Source organism: Papaver somniferum, chromosome 3 (genome assembly GCF_003573695.1).
Source record: "Papaver somniferum cultivar HN1 chromosome 3, ASM357369v1, whole genome shotgun sequence".
Taxonomy (NCBI): Eukaryota; Viridiplantae; Streptophyta; class Magnoliopsida; order Ranunculales; family Papaveraceae; genus Papaver; species Papaver somniferum.
This window is the reverse complement of record NC_039360.1, coordinates 16,564,473-16,583,993: the sequence shown is the minus strand read 5'-3', so window position 1 is coordinate 16,583,993 and position 19,521 is coordinate 16,564,473. Positions and strand designations below refer to the sequence as shown.

Here is a 19,521-nt window from a genome sequence, read left to right as displayed (position 1 = left end):
TGTAAAGTCTGCTACAACTCGTTAGAGCTTTAATTTCTTTTTAAGTCATAACAGCATCCTCAAAACCAAATAGTCATAACAAAGAGCTAATTTTGAAATGGATTCTCAAGCATTCCAAATTGAAACAAAAATTCGAACCTGGAAACAATGCGCTTACGTTAGCAAACCACCTAATATAAAGAAGTATAGATATTATGGTGACACTGACATGCAACGGATTGACAAAAAATAAAACATGAAAATAATTTTGATCTTGTTTTAACTCAATTCTATAAAACAGCTAAAAAAACAATACCTCATAAAATTGATTTGATGCACAAAGATTGGTTAGAACCAACAAACATAAAAGTAGACTTTGTCAATTATATGTTCTGGTAACGGGAAGAAGATGATTAGGGTTTGAGAAGAGAGAAGGAGAATAAGAAGAGGAAAAGAGGCGCGGGTGCAAGAATTTTTTTTGCGTTTGCTCTGATGTTCTATATGCACAAAATCACTGAACCCACAAATTCCAAAAAAAGAAATTTTATTTTGAAAATAATATCTATCTTTTATAATTAGTATGACTTATTTGATTCAAGCCACTGTTCAAGCATTAAGATGCTAGTAATTTAGTATAACAACTTTGATGTTGGAATAGGCTAGCTAATTGGTTAGTGCTCAGGCTAAGCAGAATTTCTATTAACTTAAACCAAGCGGAAAGAAGTATGAGTGGGAAAATGCGAGCTTTTCATTTTTTTTTCTCATGCCATCTTACACGAACCCCTGGTGGGGGGTATTCATACAGTTACAATACAGGGGATAAACATCACCCCATGCCGATGTATATCAATGTTAATGAGACGTATATACACTACGTGTTAATTGTGTGCCAGAGTTGTAGGGCCCACACGAAATGATGTGCATCCATACTCATTACACATCACATTTATAACATTCCCTCTTGAATGCCACCATTTCTGATAAAACGATTTTTTGTAAAGCTTTGCTGGTAAAAATTGATAGGACAGAATCCGAGTAAAATTTGTTGTCTTGTCAAAACCTTGCCAGCAAAAATTCAATTGAGATAAAAACTAGTCGAAGAAAAGGAATACAACATCGGTAGCTTTAAAGTGATAAAAAAAACAGTTCTTGAAGAAAATAATCATGAAAGATACCCTGGGCAAAGTCTACTATAAATAGGTGTTGTTGGAAAATGGGTTTCCTCCCTTGTGGGCTTATTTTGTTGTCAGTAGTTGTAGCTTGTCGTAGCTTGCTTTCTTCGTTTTATTCTCCTTTTTCTTTTTCTCCCCCTTCCCAGAAAAATAAAATCAAATATAGAAGGATATTTCGAGTCCAAATCTGTTCACACTCCTCTAACGAGTGTATATTTCACATATTCTTCTGATTGGTTGATTATGTAACTGATGATCCCATTACCCTCCATGTTTAGAATCATGATCCTCGTTACATAACTCCCTAAATTAAATCAAGGATAAAAATTAAAATGTGAAATATACACTCATTAAGGAGTGTGCACGAATTCGCACTCAGATATTTCGTACATAGCTCACAAATAGTTACTTTCGGATAATCATGATGCCCCTGTAGAGCTAGGTAATTTACGAAGTATTTGGGAAACCCGGTAAATAACTACCGCTCGGCAGAGAGTAAGTGCCAAATGGTAGAGCCATGACCGAACGACATTGACTTGGCCGACCAACAGTAACAAAATAAGTCTTAGTACAGCCGCTAAGGGTGATATTATCCAACGAGTACATTTCCGTCTCGTATATACGTATTCAATCTAAACCAAATTAATTCTATTAACCCGTTTTCTACACCTGTCATATATATAAATCTCTTCTAATATCGTACAAATTTAAAAACTGGATATGATCAACAAATTTACGGAAAAAGAATGAAAAATTTCTTGCTTGGTCCTAAGCCCATAATGTTATTTATAGGAGGGTCCAACCGGATTTTATTCTTATCCTAGGGTCCAAAGTTTTTTGAAAACATGGAAATGACTAATATACCCTACTGGTTAATATGTGTGAAATAACATACTTCTACCAAATCGAGATTTTATTTATCGGGAGGTCCAAATTTAATTAAAACATATAAAATACCACAAATTTGAGTACATATCTGCTAAATTTGTGTTACAAATTTGAGTACATATCTTCCACCATGCTTAAAATTTGAGTACATATCTGCTGCACTTTTTACAAATCAGCAGTAAGCTCGTATTCGTAACGATCACCAGATCCTTGCTCAGTTTGGGGCATTTGATATTGACTCTGACTTGATACCTGTGAGCTCTCTGGTACAGCCTAAATGGAAACGAAATGGTTTAAGAGATCACAAGCAACATTATATAAAACGACAAGTTGTACAATTACTTCATCCTTTACCTGCTGGTTCTCCCACTGTGGATGGAATGAAATTGCAGGCCCTGACTGAAGTTGGCCAACATGAGATTGAAGAATGTGCGTGTTGGCTGATGTTACAGAGGGTGGAGCACCTTGCTGCTGCATAACAAAGGGATGCAGCGCAGCAACCTGTCCAGGCAGACCGTAGGCACCAATTCCAAACAGGGACGAAGGAACAATATGAACTCCAGGAACTTGATCTTGCTGTTGATGAGAAAGGGGGAAGTTAAAATTTTCTACCCATGCCAACATAAATTGATGATACTGAGTTGGGACGTAACAACAGGCAAATTTATCCAACAATTAATTTTGTTCATCACATGTAATGTGTTAATCATGACTGTCAAAGCTCCAGAATTGAAAATGCAAGTGCCGGCAAATATCTGCCATTAACGTTTATAACTGTGATGTTGGAGAGCATTCAAAAAAGGCATCGTTGAACCTACCTTAACTGATCCATTGCGAGTTGAAGCAACAGCCTGAAAATCCTTAACGTTCCCGTTTAGGTAGGCACTAGTATTACCATTTCGAGGGGAACCCCCATTTACACTGATATGGTTCCCTTTGTTTTGTGTATGTGCTAATGCCTCCTTAGTTTTTGAAGCTGCACGAACCAAAAGAAGTAGCAAAATTGTGAATAAAACAGAATTAGAAGAAGTTTATATCAGTTTGACATATACGTACTGCGGAGTCATGAACTAAAAACTGAAGTTCATGTCAAATAAGTGTCCAAACTCAATTGCATGACAAGAATAGATGACAGAACTATGAAAAATAAGAGGATCGAAACATATATTATATTAGTTTGTATATGTACTGACGGATAAGACTAAAAAATGAGACAAAGCACATCCAAATAGCATTTCCTATCAGTATGCGACATATATATGTACTGAAGATTCATGAACAACAAATCAACTGCATGACAAGAATAGGTAATAGATCTATGAAAAATAAGAGGATCGAAACAAATATTACAGTATTTCGTATATGTACTGACGGATAAGACTAAAAAAGGTGACAACACTTCAGTATTATACATACATACTCATGGATCGAATAAAAAAACTGGAAAAACTTCGAATAAAACAAAATCAAAAGAGTAATCACCCCTGCGCAGATAGTTTCTCCTTTTGTGTCCAACCTTCTTGTCGGTGGGGTGCGTGACTTTTAGTAACCTAATCACATGCTCGATGCACACTGCTGGTTCTTTCAAAAATTAGCAACCCGTTTAAGAATAAAACTTGACTACATTTCTAGTATAAATGACTTAGTGGCGAAGAATCAGTGAGTTCCCATTCGAGTAACTTTAGAGTTGCTGACAAACAAAAGAATTTTTGTTAGGCCATTCACTTCCTTGTAAATTTGTTTGACAGTTGACAGTTGTAAATGGTAGTTAAATCATGCATGCAATTTCACCCATCATTTTCAGCTAATAATGAAAGGATTTTATAACATTTTATACTCATTTGTTTGTGGAGCGCTGAACAACAAATTACTGACATATGTACTGAAGATTCATGAACAACAAATCAACTGCATGACAAGAATAGGTAATAGATCTATGAAAAATAAGAGGATCGAAACAAATATCACAGTATTTCGTATATGTACTGACGGATAAGACTAAAAAAGGTGACAACACTTCAGTATTATACATACATACTCATGGATCGAACAAAAAAAACTGGAAAAACTTCGAATAAAACAAAATCAGAAGAGTACGCCATATATGTACTGTCAATTCATACCAAAAAAACACTGTAAAAAACTGAAACCAAACCTATAGATGCATAGTAAACACAGATTAACAGTACGTCATATACGTACTGATGGTTAATACACAAAACCAAACTGAAACCAAACCAAAAGCCACCAAAATGAAACTAAAATACCAGATCTACAAACGAAATGAACGTAAAACATGATTTTATAACTAGATCTGGACTATTTTCATCAAAAACCACAAGTACATCATATACGTATTGATGATTAATACACAAAGGCAAACTAAAAACAAACCAAAGACCAACAAAATGGAATTAAAACATCAGATCTAATAATGAAATGAACATAAAACATGACTTTCTATCTAGATCTGAAGGATTTTTATCAAAATCGAAGTAAAAAAATTAAAAAATCAAGCATGAATATCGTAAGAACAAAAAATCCACCTACCGATTACACTTGCAGAGCTCGAACTCATGAATCGAACTCACGAATCGAACAAGGACCTCAAATAATCTTCACTTGCAGAGCTCTTCTCTGAAAACATAAATTGAGAGAATGAAAAAGAAAAAAACGTCTCTATCCGTTTTTATATACTGCGGGGTGTTTTAGGAATTATGATAATACGTCACATGTGTCCCGCACGTGTACAGGACCTAGGCTTAAAAAATTAGGTCCAGTTTCATGTTTTCATTTAATTATGGACCTATGCTTACTGGGCTTTAATGGGTGGACCAGCCACAAACTAGTATCACCAAACTAGTACCTATAGGTAATTCCTACAAAAAGAATATATGAGAGCGGATCCGTTGACAGCCTCTGGATTTGACAAGATCTAACAAGGTGCATTGGCGGTTGGATGGAGATATTTAGACGGTCCAGATTATTGAAATTGTTGATGGTTTTTTCTTACACCCGAAACCCGATTAAGTTTCCAACAAAATTTTCTCTCTTTTTTCGTTGACTTTTGTATCTCTAGTGCCTAGTGGTGTCTCCCTTGTTGGCCTTTCTTCCCGGATGTGTAAAACGACGATGAAATTGATCCAACTCAAACTCTTATTTCTTTTCTGATCTTGATCATTAGAGTTAAATTTCGGTATTTAACCATTCTTTTTTTGTTATTGACTCTATAAATGTAGTTGGGTCTTACACGTGGAAAATAAATCGGGTGACGCGGAGTAAAGGCGCGGTCTAAAGACTTGTCGTAAATAGCCTGCTCTGATACCATGTTAGAATACGGGCATCCAACTCAAAACCAATTGGCAATAAGTGGAGAGGTCCATAGGATTATAAACTGCAGTATCTTAGATTGCCCAAATAATATGGGACTAATAATCTCAACACAAGTTCGTATGAAACTTGATTCCTGTTGTTGTAGTCCATAACAACATGAGTCCCTTGCATCAATGAGAAGATTGAATTCAGTCCTGAAATTGGTTCTAAGAATACCGATGCCCACTTATACGTAGCACTAAAGCCATAAAAAACCCAATGTGCAAAATCGTATGTTGATTCTTATCATAATAGACAGAAACTGATCGCAAAACCCCTTTCCTTAACATATTTATACATTCATATCTTCCGTCTTCCTTTTTGGGTTTTTCTTGGTAGTTTGCCTCATCGTTTTGTGGTAATTCAACAAGCTTCCAAAAACAAGATCCTTAATCAAGTTGTTACAATAATGTGGAAAAGTTACAGTCGGCAATCAGGATACGACAATATCAACAGCAAGTGCAAATTCTATTTTGATGCATACAAAAAATAGTCGAACCATTTAATGATTAAAAAACGAGAATTGTTAATCGAATCTTTGTGTCTGATGATCAAGATTAAAAAGCAGTATGAGATTGAGAGATTAAAAAGCAGTATGAGATTGAGATGAACATTTTCACCACTGAGGCAGACGAAAGAGAAACAAAAAATCAAAGGAATAAAAAGAAAAAAAAATCTCTTAGAAACTTAGTCGGGTTCTGGGTATAAGCTAAGGAAAAACCATCAATAGTTTTAAAAATCTGGACCATCTAAATATTTCCATCCAGCCGTTGTTGCACCTTGTTAGATCTTGTCAAATTTAGAGGCTGTCAACGGATCTATTTCTTTTTTCAACAAATAATCATCTTTGTTTGAATATCAATCAGCTATTCAAACAATTATACTAGTATAGCGTCGTGATGTATCAGTATAATAACGACTACCAAATGACCCCATACATTTTGCGTGACATACAAAACAAAACCAGTCAAGAATCTTGAAATTTCCCTTCAAAGAGACGGCAGATTGACAATGAAACCTGATCTTTTTATTGGATCATGCCAATGTTTATAGACTTCAAGGTTTTGAGCAGATGATGTTTTCAGTAGTCTCGCCAGTTAGATGGGGGGATATATACTAGCCTAGGGTGAATCAACAGTCAAGGTTTCCTAAAGAACAACTCACATGGTGTGCGCTCAACAAACTGAGAGCGGTTTGAGGAATGGGAATCCATTAGTCATTCCACAGCATTACTTATTTGACCGCTGATCCAACACATATCGTAAAGACTTGGTTAACCTACTTACGCATGACGTAGGTAATATAATAAGAGATAACCTGTAACTATTTAAGCTTTGAACAAAAAAAGTTTTGACCTTCTTGACCAAAACACCAGAATTTTGAATCATTTCTATAAATCCTAAAGATTTGATAATAATGATGATGCACACACTCAAGTATGAAGTTCAGTCATAAACAAAGAGATGAGATATTTGAGCTTCATTGAAGTAGATTCTTGAGTTTTTAATCTCAAGAAACCCTAAATTCCCATTCATGGAACGTTATCATCTTCTTTGCACCTTATCATCACCTTCTAAGTTTATAATAGGAGGTCTCTGTGCTTTTTTATTCTGTTACGTACTTGCTTCTAGAAATAACTACAAGAAACCAAAAACAAACAATAATGCTCCTGAAGTGGCTGGTGCATGGCCGATTATCGGTCATCTTCATCATCTCGTGGGTGGAAAGCTAATCCATGAAACTTTAGGAGCTATGGCTGATAAATACGGACCAGCATTCACCATCAGAATGGGGCCGCACAAAGCACTTGTTGTGAGCAGTTGGGAAGTAGCGAAAGAATGTTTCACTACAAACGATATGGTCTTTAACTCTCGTCCGCAGCAAGTAGCGATTAAACACATGGGATATGGTGCTGCAATGTTTGGGATAGCTCCTTATGGACCTTACTATCTTGAAATGAGAAAAATGGTAACGAAAGAACTTCTTTCTAACACACGGTTAGAGCTGTTGAAGCATGTATGGGGCTGTGAAATTAACGCTTCCATTAAAGAACTTTACAAGAAAGTAGAAGGTGGCAGCAGCACCGGTCCTGTTTTGGTGGAAATGAAGCGATGGTTTGGATATTTAACTCTGAAAACGACCGTCAAGGTGATTTGTGGGAACCAAGCCCTTGGTGATCATACTTCTTGTGATTCTGATGTTGTTGAAGGACATGATGAAGTATCGAGATTCCAAAAAGCTTTAAGGGACTTTTTCAAGTTGTTGGGCCACTTTCGGGTGTCGGACGTGATACCACTCCCAGAGTGGTTGGATTTTGAGGGGTATGAGGAGATGAAGAAAAATGGGAAAGAGCTGGATAGATTAATGGAGAAATGGTTGGATGAACATAAAATGAAGAAGAAGCTTTCACAAATATCAGGTGAAGCAGAGAAGAAGGGCCAGAGCGATGAACGTGATTTCATGGACGTGATGATGTCCAAACTTGAAGATGATGCAAATCTATTATCTTATCATGACGCGGACACTATCAACAAATCTACGTGCCTGGTAAGTAAGTACATAATTTTGAGTGATGAAACCGCAAGCCATACTAGTATTTGGGGTCTGGATAGACTGTATTGCACGTGTCTGATATAATTTACGAGTAGCAGAAGTCAAAAGCAAAACTATTTTGCTTCACAATTTTTTTTGTCTGTTTATAGAAGTTGTTTAAGAAAAGTTATTGTCAAACTGACTTCTGATTTTTCGACTTTCAGAAATCGAAAAACAACGTAAATCCAGACATCCTATTAACTTCTCGATAATTGCTTTGCAGACACTGATCCTGGGAGGAAGCGACACAACATCGGTCAGTTTAACATGGGCCTTGTGCTTACTAGTAAACCATCCAGATGCGCTAAAGAAGGCTCATGATGAGCTGGATGTCCACGTAGGCAGCCAAAGACAAGTGGAAGAATTAGATATCAAGAGCCTCACATACCTTCAAGCCATCATCAAGGAAACACTGCGACTATACCCACCTGGAGTAATGACAGCTCCACGTATATCTAAGGCAGACTGCAGAGTTGGTGGCTACGACATCCCAGCAGGAACGCGGCTTTTTGTAAATATCTGGAAGATCCATCGCGACCCGAGAGTCTGGTCTGATCCATCAGAGTTCCAGCCAGAGAGATTTTATAGTGGCGGCCGCCATGAGGACATGGAACTTCGGGGTCAGAATTTCGAATTGATTCCGTTTGGGTCTGGTAGAAGATCATGCCCAGGGACCTCATTTGCGCTTCAACTGTTGCACCTGGCACTTGCTCGCTTATTGCATGGGTTTGACTTTAAGAGACCGTCAGACGAACCCATTGATATGTCCCAGTGTCAAGGATTGACAAATGCAAAAGCAACCCTAGCTGAAGTTTTAGTCACCCCTCGCCTTCCTTCTAAACTTTATACTTGTTAATTAAGAGTGCGCTGTAGACTTGTAGCAATATAAGAACTTTGTATCCGAAAAACATTAGTGTTTGTATTTGGCAAAATAAGAATCATTACTATCTATCATGATTCGTGCTACTTCATATAAGTTGGAAAATTTTAGTCTCTCTAAGCATCTCCATTTTTTATTTCTTCTTTTATTCAAAGGTAGAAAAACTAAATTGGTTTATTATTTATCCTTTTCAAGTTGGAATATTGATGTCAGGATACAATGAAGCCCTAACAACGTTGTTGGATTCAAAGGTTGTACTCCCTTGACCCAACCAAGAACACACTGTATTTGTTTCTGAAGATGTTTAGAGAGAAAGAGTTTTTTTTTTTTTTGATTGATGATTATGATGGGAAGAATCCTTCGCTGTTTGTAAAGGGTTTCATGCCTTTTGGAGATGTCGTTTCATCTTCAAAAGACGCTATCAAAGGTCGTCATCAATTAATGGGAAAAGACGCGACTGTAGAAAATTCTGATAACCGAATTAGGTTTTGAATTTCAAAACCAAAAAAATTTTCTACGAGACGCTGTCTCGCACTCTGCTAGGTAGCTACACCCCCCGGAGCCCCTAGACAGCGGCAAACAATATTGAAAATATCCAACAAATAAAACAGCAAGTAAGTTAATCGGTTATCTTGTGCAGTTCAATGTCTTACATGGTATGAAACGGCATCACGGGCAGCCAACGCAAGGATGTCAGCGCAAGAAACAGTTTCAGGGCATACTTCTTCTAGCCGTGTTTTGATTTCGTCTATAACTTCGTATCCAGATAGAGATAGATTAGGGTGAGCTTCTTTCTCAACTTGAGCACTAGCATCGTTTTCTGATGGATCTAGTAATATTGATGCATCACATCCCTGCACGTATGGTCAACAAAAATTGGAATAGTTTTAGTATTCATACAAACCACACCAAGTGACATGGAAATGCATCTTTACTAGTTTAGAGATACAAAAGACATACCCTAACAAAGCAATCATGGAAATGCAACCTTAGTAGTTTAGCTCCCAAGCTAGCATCAGCTCCAGTATTCTTCCAAGTGACGGTCTCTACGATGTTTTCAACATCAGTGCAAGCCTCCTTGTAGAAATCCATCTTTAGTTTTCCCCTATCTCCATGCTGAATTTTTGATGAGACAAGCGGGCCAAGATCTCCATTACAAAACACAACATTAAAGCTTCCGATCAGAACAAAAAGCGAGAGTGTTACAAGCAAAGGAGAATTGCTTGCGATTCTCATCATTCCAACTATTTGATGTTCGAATTAAACGATGATGAATAGTGCAATTAATCGAGAGACTTTTGTGTAATTGTAAGTCAACAACTACCATTTATGCTTCAAAAAATCAAAATAAAAAAACTCCTCGTTATAGGCATGATCATTAGAAAAAGCGACCAAAATCCTATGTACACGTTCTTGCAAGTTCATTAACAAAATGCACTTAATGTCAAATCCTTATTTTTTTAATTGGTAGATAAGAATCATAAGATAATGTCGAATCTTCATCACCAGCTATTTAAGTAAATAGCATGTTCGATCTTGGTTACACTGAGCATAACAACCCACGAACAATCATTTTGCCATTCACTCAAATCCAGACCGTTAGATTAATGGATCTGACGCTGTGATTACTTTTTTTTTTTATTAAACTATGTTCTTTATTAACCTAGAGGTGGGATCCTCTCACACTTTTCTTCTGAACACTATCTCCCACATAAAATCCGAACCCTTACGAATTTGAATCTAATATTTCGGAGATATGTCCCTCTTACAAAGCTTTATGTTGTCACCAAAGATGTATGTATTCTGGAAAGTATAATATCATGGTGTTATACATTTGGGAACGCGCTCATTTTTGATAAGTATATAGACTTTTGCAAGAGGAACATGTCCCAAAAATTTTAGCTTCAAATTCCTTACCGTTTGATTTTTATTCGCCAAATATTTCTGAAAATGTAAGATAATGAGAGAATAAAAGTGTGAGGGGATCCTTCCTCGTTAAACTATATTGCAAATAGTTTAGTGTTGTCTTCGTTAGTGCTTGTTAGTTTCTTTTTCTATTTAAGCATTGGTGGGTTGTTATTGGTAGTAAAAGCAACTCTAATAGGACTACCCAAATAAACACATCTGTAGTGCGAGGTGGATGGACATATTGAGTTTTGTGTAGTGGGAGAACAGTTTATCAAGTCAAGATGACGACCGACCCAATGTGATACAACAACGACTATTTTTTTAGAAATCCCTATTACTATATTTCATTCCACCAATAAAAACACACTCGTTCCACCGATTTAAACAACCTCAACTATGTTTCGCCCAATTTCTTTACAAAAAATATTCTTAAATATATCTCTTATTTTCATTCGTTTCATTCATTATAAATCCTGATATGGAAAATTAAGAAGCGCAATAATCAGCAGAAACTTTTTTGCCAACAACGACAAGGGTTTATGCAGAAGCTGGATTAAATGGATGCAGACTCAGACGATGAGAGATCCAGAACAAACGTTATACTAAAATTATACATGGAGTAAGTTTAGCGAAATCCAAAACCAAGAGTTGTATTTATAAGAAGATATAATGAAGATTTCGAGAGGAAGGTCACGATAGCTACTTGATTATTTTCTTAAAAGAAGTGTCTACTTTGATCAAGATTTTCAACGTCACTACATGACGCCACAACACTTGTTCATGAGGACTGAGAGCTTTGTCGGGTAAAACCTAAACTCAAATATCAATTTAATGCACAAAACATACAGGGGCATACCGCTGAACAAAAGGTCACTGCACACCTTAGGATTCTAGGTTATCGTTTGCATGGGGATGCTTGTAATAAGTACATTCGTATGGCCAAAACAACAACATACGATAATCTCAAAATGTTTTGCGAAACTGTAATCAACCATTTTGGTCCATGATTTTTATGGAAACCCACACAAGATGATGTCGATCGACTACTAGCTGAGAATAGAGGGAGGCTTTCCCCGAATGCTAGGTAGCCTTGATTGCATGCATTTGGTGTGGCATGGATGTCCATATGTTTGGAAAGGTTAGTATAAGGATATTGATGGTTGAAAACGATTTACTGGTTTTTGAGGAAAAGTAGAGGGCTGTGCAACAGACAGATCCATAATTGAGCAAATTCCTAAACCTTTAACAGATGCAGTGCACGGGAATCCTTTGAGTTCGAAAGATCAATTTGTAAGACTCCGGCATAAACCAAGACAATGGACGTTCCATATTCAATTTGGTCACAAAGAGGGATGAGGGTCGATCTGTATGAGGGAATACGAGAAGTCTGTGAGATCAATGATGATTGGAGGATTGTGAATTTTTTGGAGACTTCTGCAAGTTCAATGAACTGTTTAGTTCAGATAATTTTAGATACGATGATTCTTAATAGGTTAGGTTATAAAATCATAGATTGATGAATCTAATTATATTGCAGAAGTTGTTAACACATTGATCTACAGTAAGTGTGACGGTTGTAGAGGAGTGAAAGAGTGAGGAAGTGGGAAATCATGGTTAAACCAGTTCAGCATGCATGGGAGAATTGATTGATTGTCCATCCACTACTTTTCTAATTCCTTCAACTGCTTGCATTATTTACTCACATTTTTCGTGGATGTACGCACGTGCTGCAGGCCGCCATACCAAAACCCTAGTGAATATTCCATATGTCACATGAATGATGTCTCATGAATGTGGAGTCTGCAAAGAAGACGTGTATTTAATTGGTCAATTATTTACTTGGATAGACTATGACTCTTAATGGACGAATGTGGTATGCTTTGAGACTCATTGATTGAGCATAAGGTGTCTGTTGGAAAATAATAATGCACAGACGTCAAATCTGATGAATTGTGATATATCATTTTACAAGTTGAGGAAATAATGATGTTATGGTAATTTGGATCGACGAGCGTCCAATGAGATTGCTCTTGGACCTATTCTTATTTTTCAAGCATTTGACAGGAAATCAGATGTTGCTGAGTTATGTTGAGTGCTAATTCCTGATCTAATATATCATGAATTGTCGAATGATAAAATATGAATTAGAGTATTGAATATTGAATCGACGGTTGTCCAATTAAATATTGGATGATCAGCCAAGTGGATGCTGTCCAAATCATGTTTCTCTCGGACAGTCGAGCACAAAAATGTTGGTAGCAGGACCAAACACTAAAATTAATTAAAAATATTGATTGTTGAATCAATATAAAAGTTATCGACGTTTATCGAATTATCCTAAATTAAAAACCCTAATATTTGGAAAACCATGAATCCTGAAGATGAAGAGTTATCCAACGTGGGTCAAGGAATCAACCAACCAATGGGCATGAGAACCGGCCAGTGGTGTTGATGGACGTCCGAGCGTGCAGAGAAGTGTCCATGAAAAATGATTTACTAAAATATGGAGAATTATTGGAGAATTATAAAAAATATGGATGATTATTTAAAATAATAATAAAGAGACTGGGACCGGCCTCCCATGACATACAAGGGTCCAACGTGTCTGTCCACGGTGGTGCACGGGCCACCATGTCCCTCGCGCGTCCATTCTCTGAGAATCTTAGGTATTTTGTTGGATACTTGTACAATATTTTTTATTTTCAGAAGAGTTTGATCTTGACTGAAATTCTTAGTTTTTACTTGAATGAGAAATTAGGGTTTTGTCTCGCACGTCTAATATTTAGGATATTAAAATACTGTTATTTTAATATTACTGGTAAAAAGACCTAATAGTCGTGGGATTAGGCATTTCTGGAGAATTGAGCAATATTTCGAGAAATATGGAGAATTAGGAGTTTGCATGAATGTGGGAGTCAAGAGTTGAGAGAAATACTAATAATACTAATAAAATAAAGAGTTGGAGAGGAAAGGGACCGGCCACGGCCGTGGCATGGACGGACGGCCGATGGCCCCGGTCCCATGACGCCTTTTAAAAAAATATATTATATCTTCCTTTTCCAACTTTGCTTAGCTTTTCAGACTTCCTCGTTCGTCCATACTTTTGGGTGCACGTTCGTGCATTGCTAAGTACACTCGCAACATTTTATCGGGGCTTACCGATGGTGGACCATATGCCCGAAAAGTGAATATCTATTACTAATCCATGAAATTCAGCTAAGAAAAGCCGTGAAATAATGAAATATTATGATAAAAACAGATTATTTTCTAGGAATTCAATTGATGAATACTGCAGCAAAATTAATTAATTGATGGCTCTATACTAGCAGGCAATCTGTTTAGGAGAATTATATTTATTCAGGAATCGAGGTAGAAGATAGTATAAGCATCATACTCGTTTTATATGTTTATTCTGCATAGTCAGGGAACATTTGCATCATCTTGGAGACGTTGATGCTCTATACTACTGGTCAATCCATCTAGGAGCCGTCCAATCATTTTCGATTCTCTATAGAATTAAATACTGGAATTGCTCAGTATAAATGATGAAATATGCAAAATATTGAAAGCTCGGCTGAGAGGCTTTAATAATTACATATTCACGCATGCTTAGAAGAGGCTAAACACTCATTCAGATATCATCGTGACATGAGCTTTCATGTATAAATTCTAAAATATGAATTTCATATATTCTTAAAAATGAAATTGGTGATTCTCCCTTGATAGAAAAAATTGGATAGATTCCTTTTGTTAAAGAAAATTTGAGTCTAAAGGTGTTTGATCTTCTAAGGGAGGGTACATGGCATATTCCTAAACAAATTAAACAATACTTTCAATTCTTAAAATGCCTGAAGTAGGAGGTATAAGAGATGAAATGATTTGGAGGTGTGATTTAAAAGGAATGTTCACCACTTCTGCTGCAATCACTAAAATAAGACACAAGGAACCTGAGCTTAATTGGAAAAAATATATTTGGAATTACTTCTTACATCCAAGCACTGCCAGTAATGTCTGGAAAATTTTGCAAGAGATATATGTTGATGATACAGTAATGATGAAAAATGGGTATGACATGGTATCAAGATGTTGCATATGTGAAGAAGAGCAAGATAGTATGGACCATCTGTTGTGGGAGTGCAAATTCAACAAATAAATCTGGAGCTGGCTGTGTGCAGTCTTTGACTTTGCCCCTCCTCAAAGCTTCAGAGATTTATGGTATAAAGCAAACAAGAAAAGTCCTCCAGTCAAAGAGGTGTGGATCACTGCCAGCTGCTCTGTGTTGAAAGAACTTTGGTTTCAAAAAAACTGAAGATATTTTGATGGGATCAAACCTAATGCACAGTTGTTCAAAGGTAAAATCAAAAAGATGGTTCTTGAAGGTGGTTTAAGAATGAAAGGTCATAAGTGGAATCAGAACTATGATTTGCAGGTAATCTCATTTTTTAATCTTGGGCCAAGAAGCAGCAAATTTCAGAAAATCAGTATCTGTCATTGGAATCCCCCAGCTATTGGAGTCATAATGTTTTGCTGTGATGGACCCTCAATTGGAAATATTGGAGAAGCTGGTTTTGGAGTTGTAGTCAGAGATCATCTTTGTCAGGTACTTGGTACACTTACTGGTGGCATTGGAATTGCAACAAACTATGTTGTAGAGGTCTATGCTTTAATCTGTGCTGCTGAATTAGCTGTTCAATGGAATATGCATCATATCATTTTAAAATATGATTCAAAAACTGTTATAACTGAGTTTGCACAAGGACAAGTCCCGTGGTTTGTTAGAACTAGGTGGGTCAAGGCAGCTAGTAAAATTGGCTCAATCATCTTTTGTCATAGCTATAGAGAAGCAAATTTTTCAGCAGATGCTACTGCTAAGAGAGGTGCAAAACTACAAGATGAAGAAAGACAAATATTCAAAGGAAGACCATCTCATCCAGCAAGAATTGAAATGCCGGGAGTGAACTATTATAGGTTCAATTAGCAATTTTTGAGTTTGGTTTAATTTGGGCCTATGTAGTTGGCTTTTTCTTCTTTGTTTCAGTTTGCTTATTGTAAACTTTTTTCTCTTGATTAATAAAATTTGTATGATTTAGCAAAAAAAAAAAATCACATATTCTTCTAAATCTAGGTCAGAAATATACAAAATTATGATTTTATGATTTTAGCCTTTATCAAAAATCACCATCAACATTAAGTCCTTTGCCTAGTGAAGGACCGTCATGTTCCGCAGTAAGCGCTGGATGGTGATTTTTTCTAATTAAGTGAAGTAAGTGAACTTAGTCGTAAGAGATGTTACATGAATTCTCGATTTGCTCCAATGATATCATGTACGAGAAATAGTTTGAATAAAGATCATGGCAAAATGATGGAGCGTCATCCAGTGAGCATGGACTGAGGAGGCACTGCTGACTTGGGTGGTGTGATGTCCAATCATTGTGGGTTTATAACTTGCAAGCTGATAAACACGCGGATGCTACATTTTATACTCATATTTATATGATCAAGGACTCAATATTTTGACTAACAACACCATTTTAGTGCTTTTACAGAAAGTACAAGCAATTCTGATTATCCGGAGCATAAACAACCTAAAGCACGAACTAAATAGCGTTTTGCAACGAAATGACAAAATGTATAGCTGGTCTGGTATTTGCATACATCAGCAGCATTCACAGTCCGAGAGTGATACAAGGAAACTTCATGCGAGATAAGGGTGTTTGTTGGTGGTTAGTGCTAGAACGCAGCGGCGAAGTGGAGATGTATGTGTTGACTATAGAAGAAGAAAGGAGCCGATGCTGAGACCGATACTTAGGTGGGCAGAAGACTGATAAGTGAAGTTCTTGACCGACAAAATATGAAAGTTTGTTTGTGGTCAGCCAAGGAAATGACAGCAGTGGTGTTTGCTGATACCTGCAATGTCGTTGGCTGAGAAGTTTTGAAGATTTGAGATGGTCAGAGTTCAAGAAAAGCTGCTGGAAGTGATTGCCGGTCCATGTGTTGGCAGATGTGTATGGAAATGGTTGAAGGTTCGTATCAACTGAAGTCGATGGAGCTGTTGTTCAGTCGAGGGAGCGACGATGGAGATGGAATGAAGCAATGAACTATTTATGGATGTTGGTTGCTGCATCAACAACAGCGAGTGGAATTGATTGGCATGAAAGAACTGCAGGCGTTGGTCGTCGTTAGACGTATAGGAATCGACGACAGAAGATGGATGTTATTTATCTCTGGCGTGAATCGGACGCTGTAAAAATCAGTCATAAGAAGAGGGCTGATTCGTTCGTGTGAATTGGGTTTGGGTTTCAATATCAACTGTCCTGTATTGAGTTCGAGATGGAGAACTGAAATTGGTTGTCGTCGAACAGCTGCAGGCGGGTGGTACTGAGACGAAGATAAGAAGATGAAGATCAAGGCCCGTATGTCAGCTGGAGTTGAGAGATGAACTAAACCAGAATGGGTTCGATTAATTTATGGCGCTGATAGTTCGCGGTAAAGAAGCTGTATAGGATGAAACTAAAAGGAAGAAAATGGGGACGGACCAAGCTTTGGCCGAGATGGTTGCATACGCAGCAGTTTGTGCTTTGGCTGGACGGAAAAAAACGGGCAGTAGCCGGATGGCAATGACCTGGATTCGGAAAACAAACATGGGTATTGGACTGGGCTTTCTAGCATTTCAGCTAGGTTTTATTGAGAATCATCGCAAAAACTCGAGAGGGACAGAAGAAAGGGAGGCCGGTTTTGGAGTGAAGTTTGGTCTTCTCTGTTAGTGACAGACAGAGAGGAGGCTGCGGCTACTGTTTGGGTACTGAGAAGATTGCTGTGACGGAGGCGTTCTAGAGCACAAGAAGAACAAGAGACTACGAAAACGATATTGGTTCAATCTTTCCTCTCTTGTTATTATTTTTGATGAGTTTTAAGAAACCCATAATCATGTCTAACTAATATTTTTGGAACTAGGGTTTATGTTGAAACCATATGGAGTATTAGGCTATTTTTTATTGAATAATATTTTGCAAAAGACTATTATGATTTGATTAAATTAATTCTTGAATAATATTTATTGATTAATCGAAATATGAGTTGTTGCTTCACCGGTTTTTTAAACCATTCTGCTTAATTGTCAGGGTTACAAATATATTTGTCTACTTATTTGATATTCTATGATTGGGTTAAATTCTTTGATGGAGTATGTTTAGAATAGCCAGGTATTATTTGTGAACCTAAGTTTAGTTTCTTATAGTTTTCTCGCTAACGCAATTTGATGGTGCATGTTTTGGTTTAATCTTTTGATGTGCTATGCTTAGGATGTCCCAGCGATATTTGCGAATCTAATACTTATAATAGGCGATGTCGATACAACAGACAATAAATAAATATTCAAAATTATGTTTCATTTCAGTAATTGAATAGAAATAGTGGTGGATACTATAAACCCGGGTTACCAACTTTGTCATTGAGTTTGCTTTATTAGTTTAATTTCATTTATATTCTTCTAAAAATCCCAAAAACATTATTTCTGGTTTGTCAATTGAGAATATTAGTTCAATATTTCCACCGCTCCTCGTGGAAACGACCCGTACTTGCCTCTGTCTACTAGTTAGACACCGTGCAATTGCGGTTATCACATATAGGGGTTCTCCCAGAATCCTATCAATTTTTGGCGCCGCTGCCGGGGAGCGGTTGTGGAATACTTTAATTAGTATTTTTGATTTTGTGAATAGTTAGGTTTTTATTTATTTTTTTTTTATTGTTTTGTACATATTTTTGTTTTTGTTTTAGGATATTTAGTTCCTTTTGACTTCTTTCCTGTTTTAGAACTTTTTTCAGGTACTTTTTGTGGATGATGACTCCTTCTCAGGAGACTTCATCTAAGATGACGCTTGGAGAATACATGGATGGGTCACGATATAAGGAAGTTCTTTCTTATAATCGTCTCAGGTATGGAACTTGGAATCCACGTAATTTCGCTATGGGTGGTTATTCAGATGAGTATCAACTCCAATACCATGAGGGTGAAAATGAACTTGATACTAGAAGTGATTTTAGGAATTATGATGCCGACATAATATCTGAATCTATTGTATCTTACCCAACTCATGATCATTTAACTGATTATTTGTCTATTCAAAAGGATGGGAGTTGTGTTAGAGATGTCATTTATTCAGATAATGATGATTTAGAAGAACATATTTATACAGAAGATATTATTGTTGAGTCTGATGACTTAGAGACAGTAGACGTGCATAATGAGATATTTTCTAATCATCCAAATAGTGAGATTCCTATAAGTCACTTAGTTGCAGATAATAATGAGGCGATTATTCATGATATTGTTGCTCCATTGAGCTCCTGTTTTGCTGACCCATCTTGTGATTTTCTGATTGCTAATGTGGATGTGGAGACAATTGGTACTGGTCAGGTAACTACTGATTTTGAACCAATCTCAGTTTGTTTAGTCCACTTTGCAGATTTCGATGATCCTATGCTTATTAACATTGTCAATGCATTGCGGTCTCCAATGGATAATCAAGGTAACTCAACAATGGAAGTTATTTCCGCGGACTTAGAACCAGAATTAAAAGTTACTGATGAATCACTAGACGCATGTTTAAACCATTGTGCCGAGTTGGATGATTTTGTGCCTTTTTACGTTGTCAATGCACTGATTCATATGATTTCTAGTGAAGATAATGTGTCGATCAAACGTATTTCAGCTGATTTAGAACCTGATTT

General features: G+C 36.8%; 4 protein-coding genes across 4 annotated transcripts; 2 read left to right on the top strand and 2 right to left on the bottom strand.

Annotated features, from left to right (window-relative positions):
• Positions 1 to 2,173: 2,173 nt before the first annotated feature.
• On the bottom strand, positions 2,174 to 3,463 carry LOC113359054. The gene is made up of 4 exons (XM_026602750.1): positions 3,460 to 3,463; positions 2,858 to 3,015; positions 2,394 to 2,615; positions 2,174 to 2,312 (listed from the first exon to the last, which is right to left on the bottom strand). Exons 1-4 carry the CDS (start codon positions 3,461 to 3,463, stop codon positions 2,205 to 2,207), a joined length of 492 nt encoding a protein of 163 aa, XP_026458535.1. The 3' UTR covers positions 2,174 to 2,204.
• Positions 3,464 to 6,829: 3,366 nt separating this feature from the next.
• On the top strand, positions 6,830 to 9,003 carry LOC113355403 (cytochrome P450 82C4-like). Its single transcript, XM_026598256.1, has 2 exons — positions 6,830 to 7,958; positions 8,227 to 9,003. Exons 1-2 carry the CDS (start codon positions 6,945 to 6,947, stop codon positions 8,857 to 8,859), a joined length of 1,647 nt encoding a protein of 548 aa, XP_026454041.1. The 5' UTR covers positions 6,830 to 6,944; the 3' UTR covers positions 8,860 to 9,003.
• Positions 9,004 to 9,524: 521 nt separating this feature from the next.
• Positions 9,525 to 10,119, bottom strand: LOC113359053 (peroxidase 24-like). The gene is made up of 2 exons (XM_026602749.1): positions 9,844 to 10,119; positions 9,525 to 9,737 (listed from the first exon to the last, which is right to left on the bottom strand). Exons 1-2 carry the CDS (start codon positions 10,117 to 10,119, stop codon positions 9,525 to 9,527), a joined length of 489 nt encoding a protein of 162 aa, XP_026458534.1.
• A 5,038-nt stretch (positions 10,120 to 15,157) lies between these two features.
• Positions 15,158 to 15,769, top strand: LOC113359052. The gene has a single exon (XM_026602748.1). It carries the CDS (start codon positions 15,158 to 15,160, stop codon positions 15,767 to 15,769), a length of 612 nt encoding a protein of 203 aa, XP_026458533.1.
• The last annotated feature ends 3,752 nt before the right edge of the window (positions 15,770 to 19,521 follow it).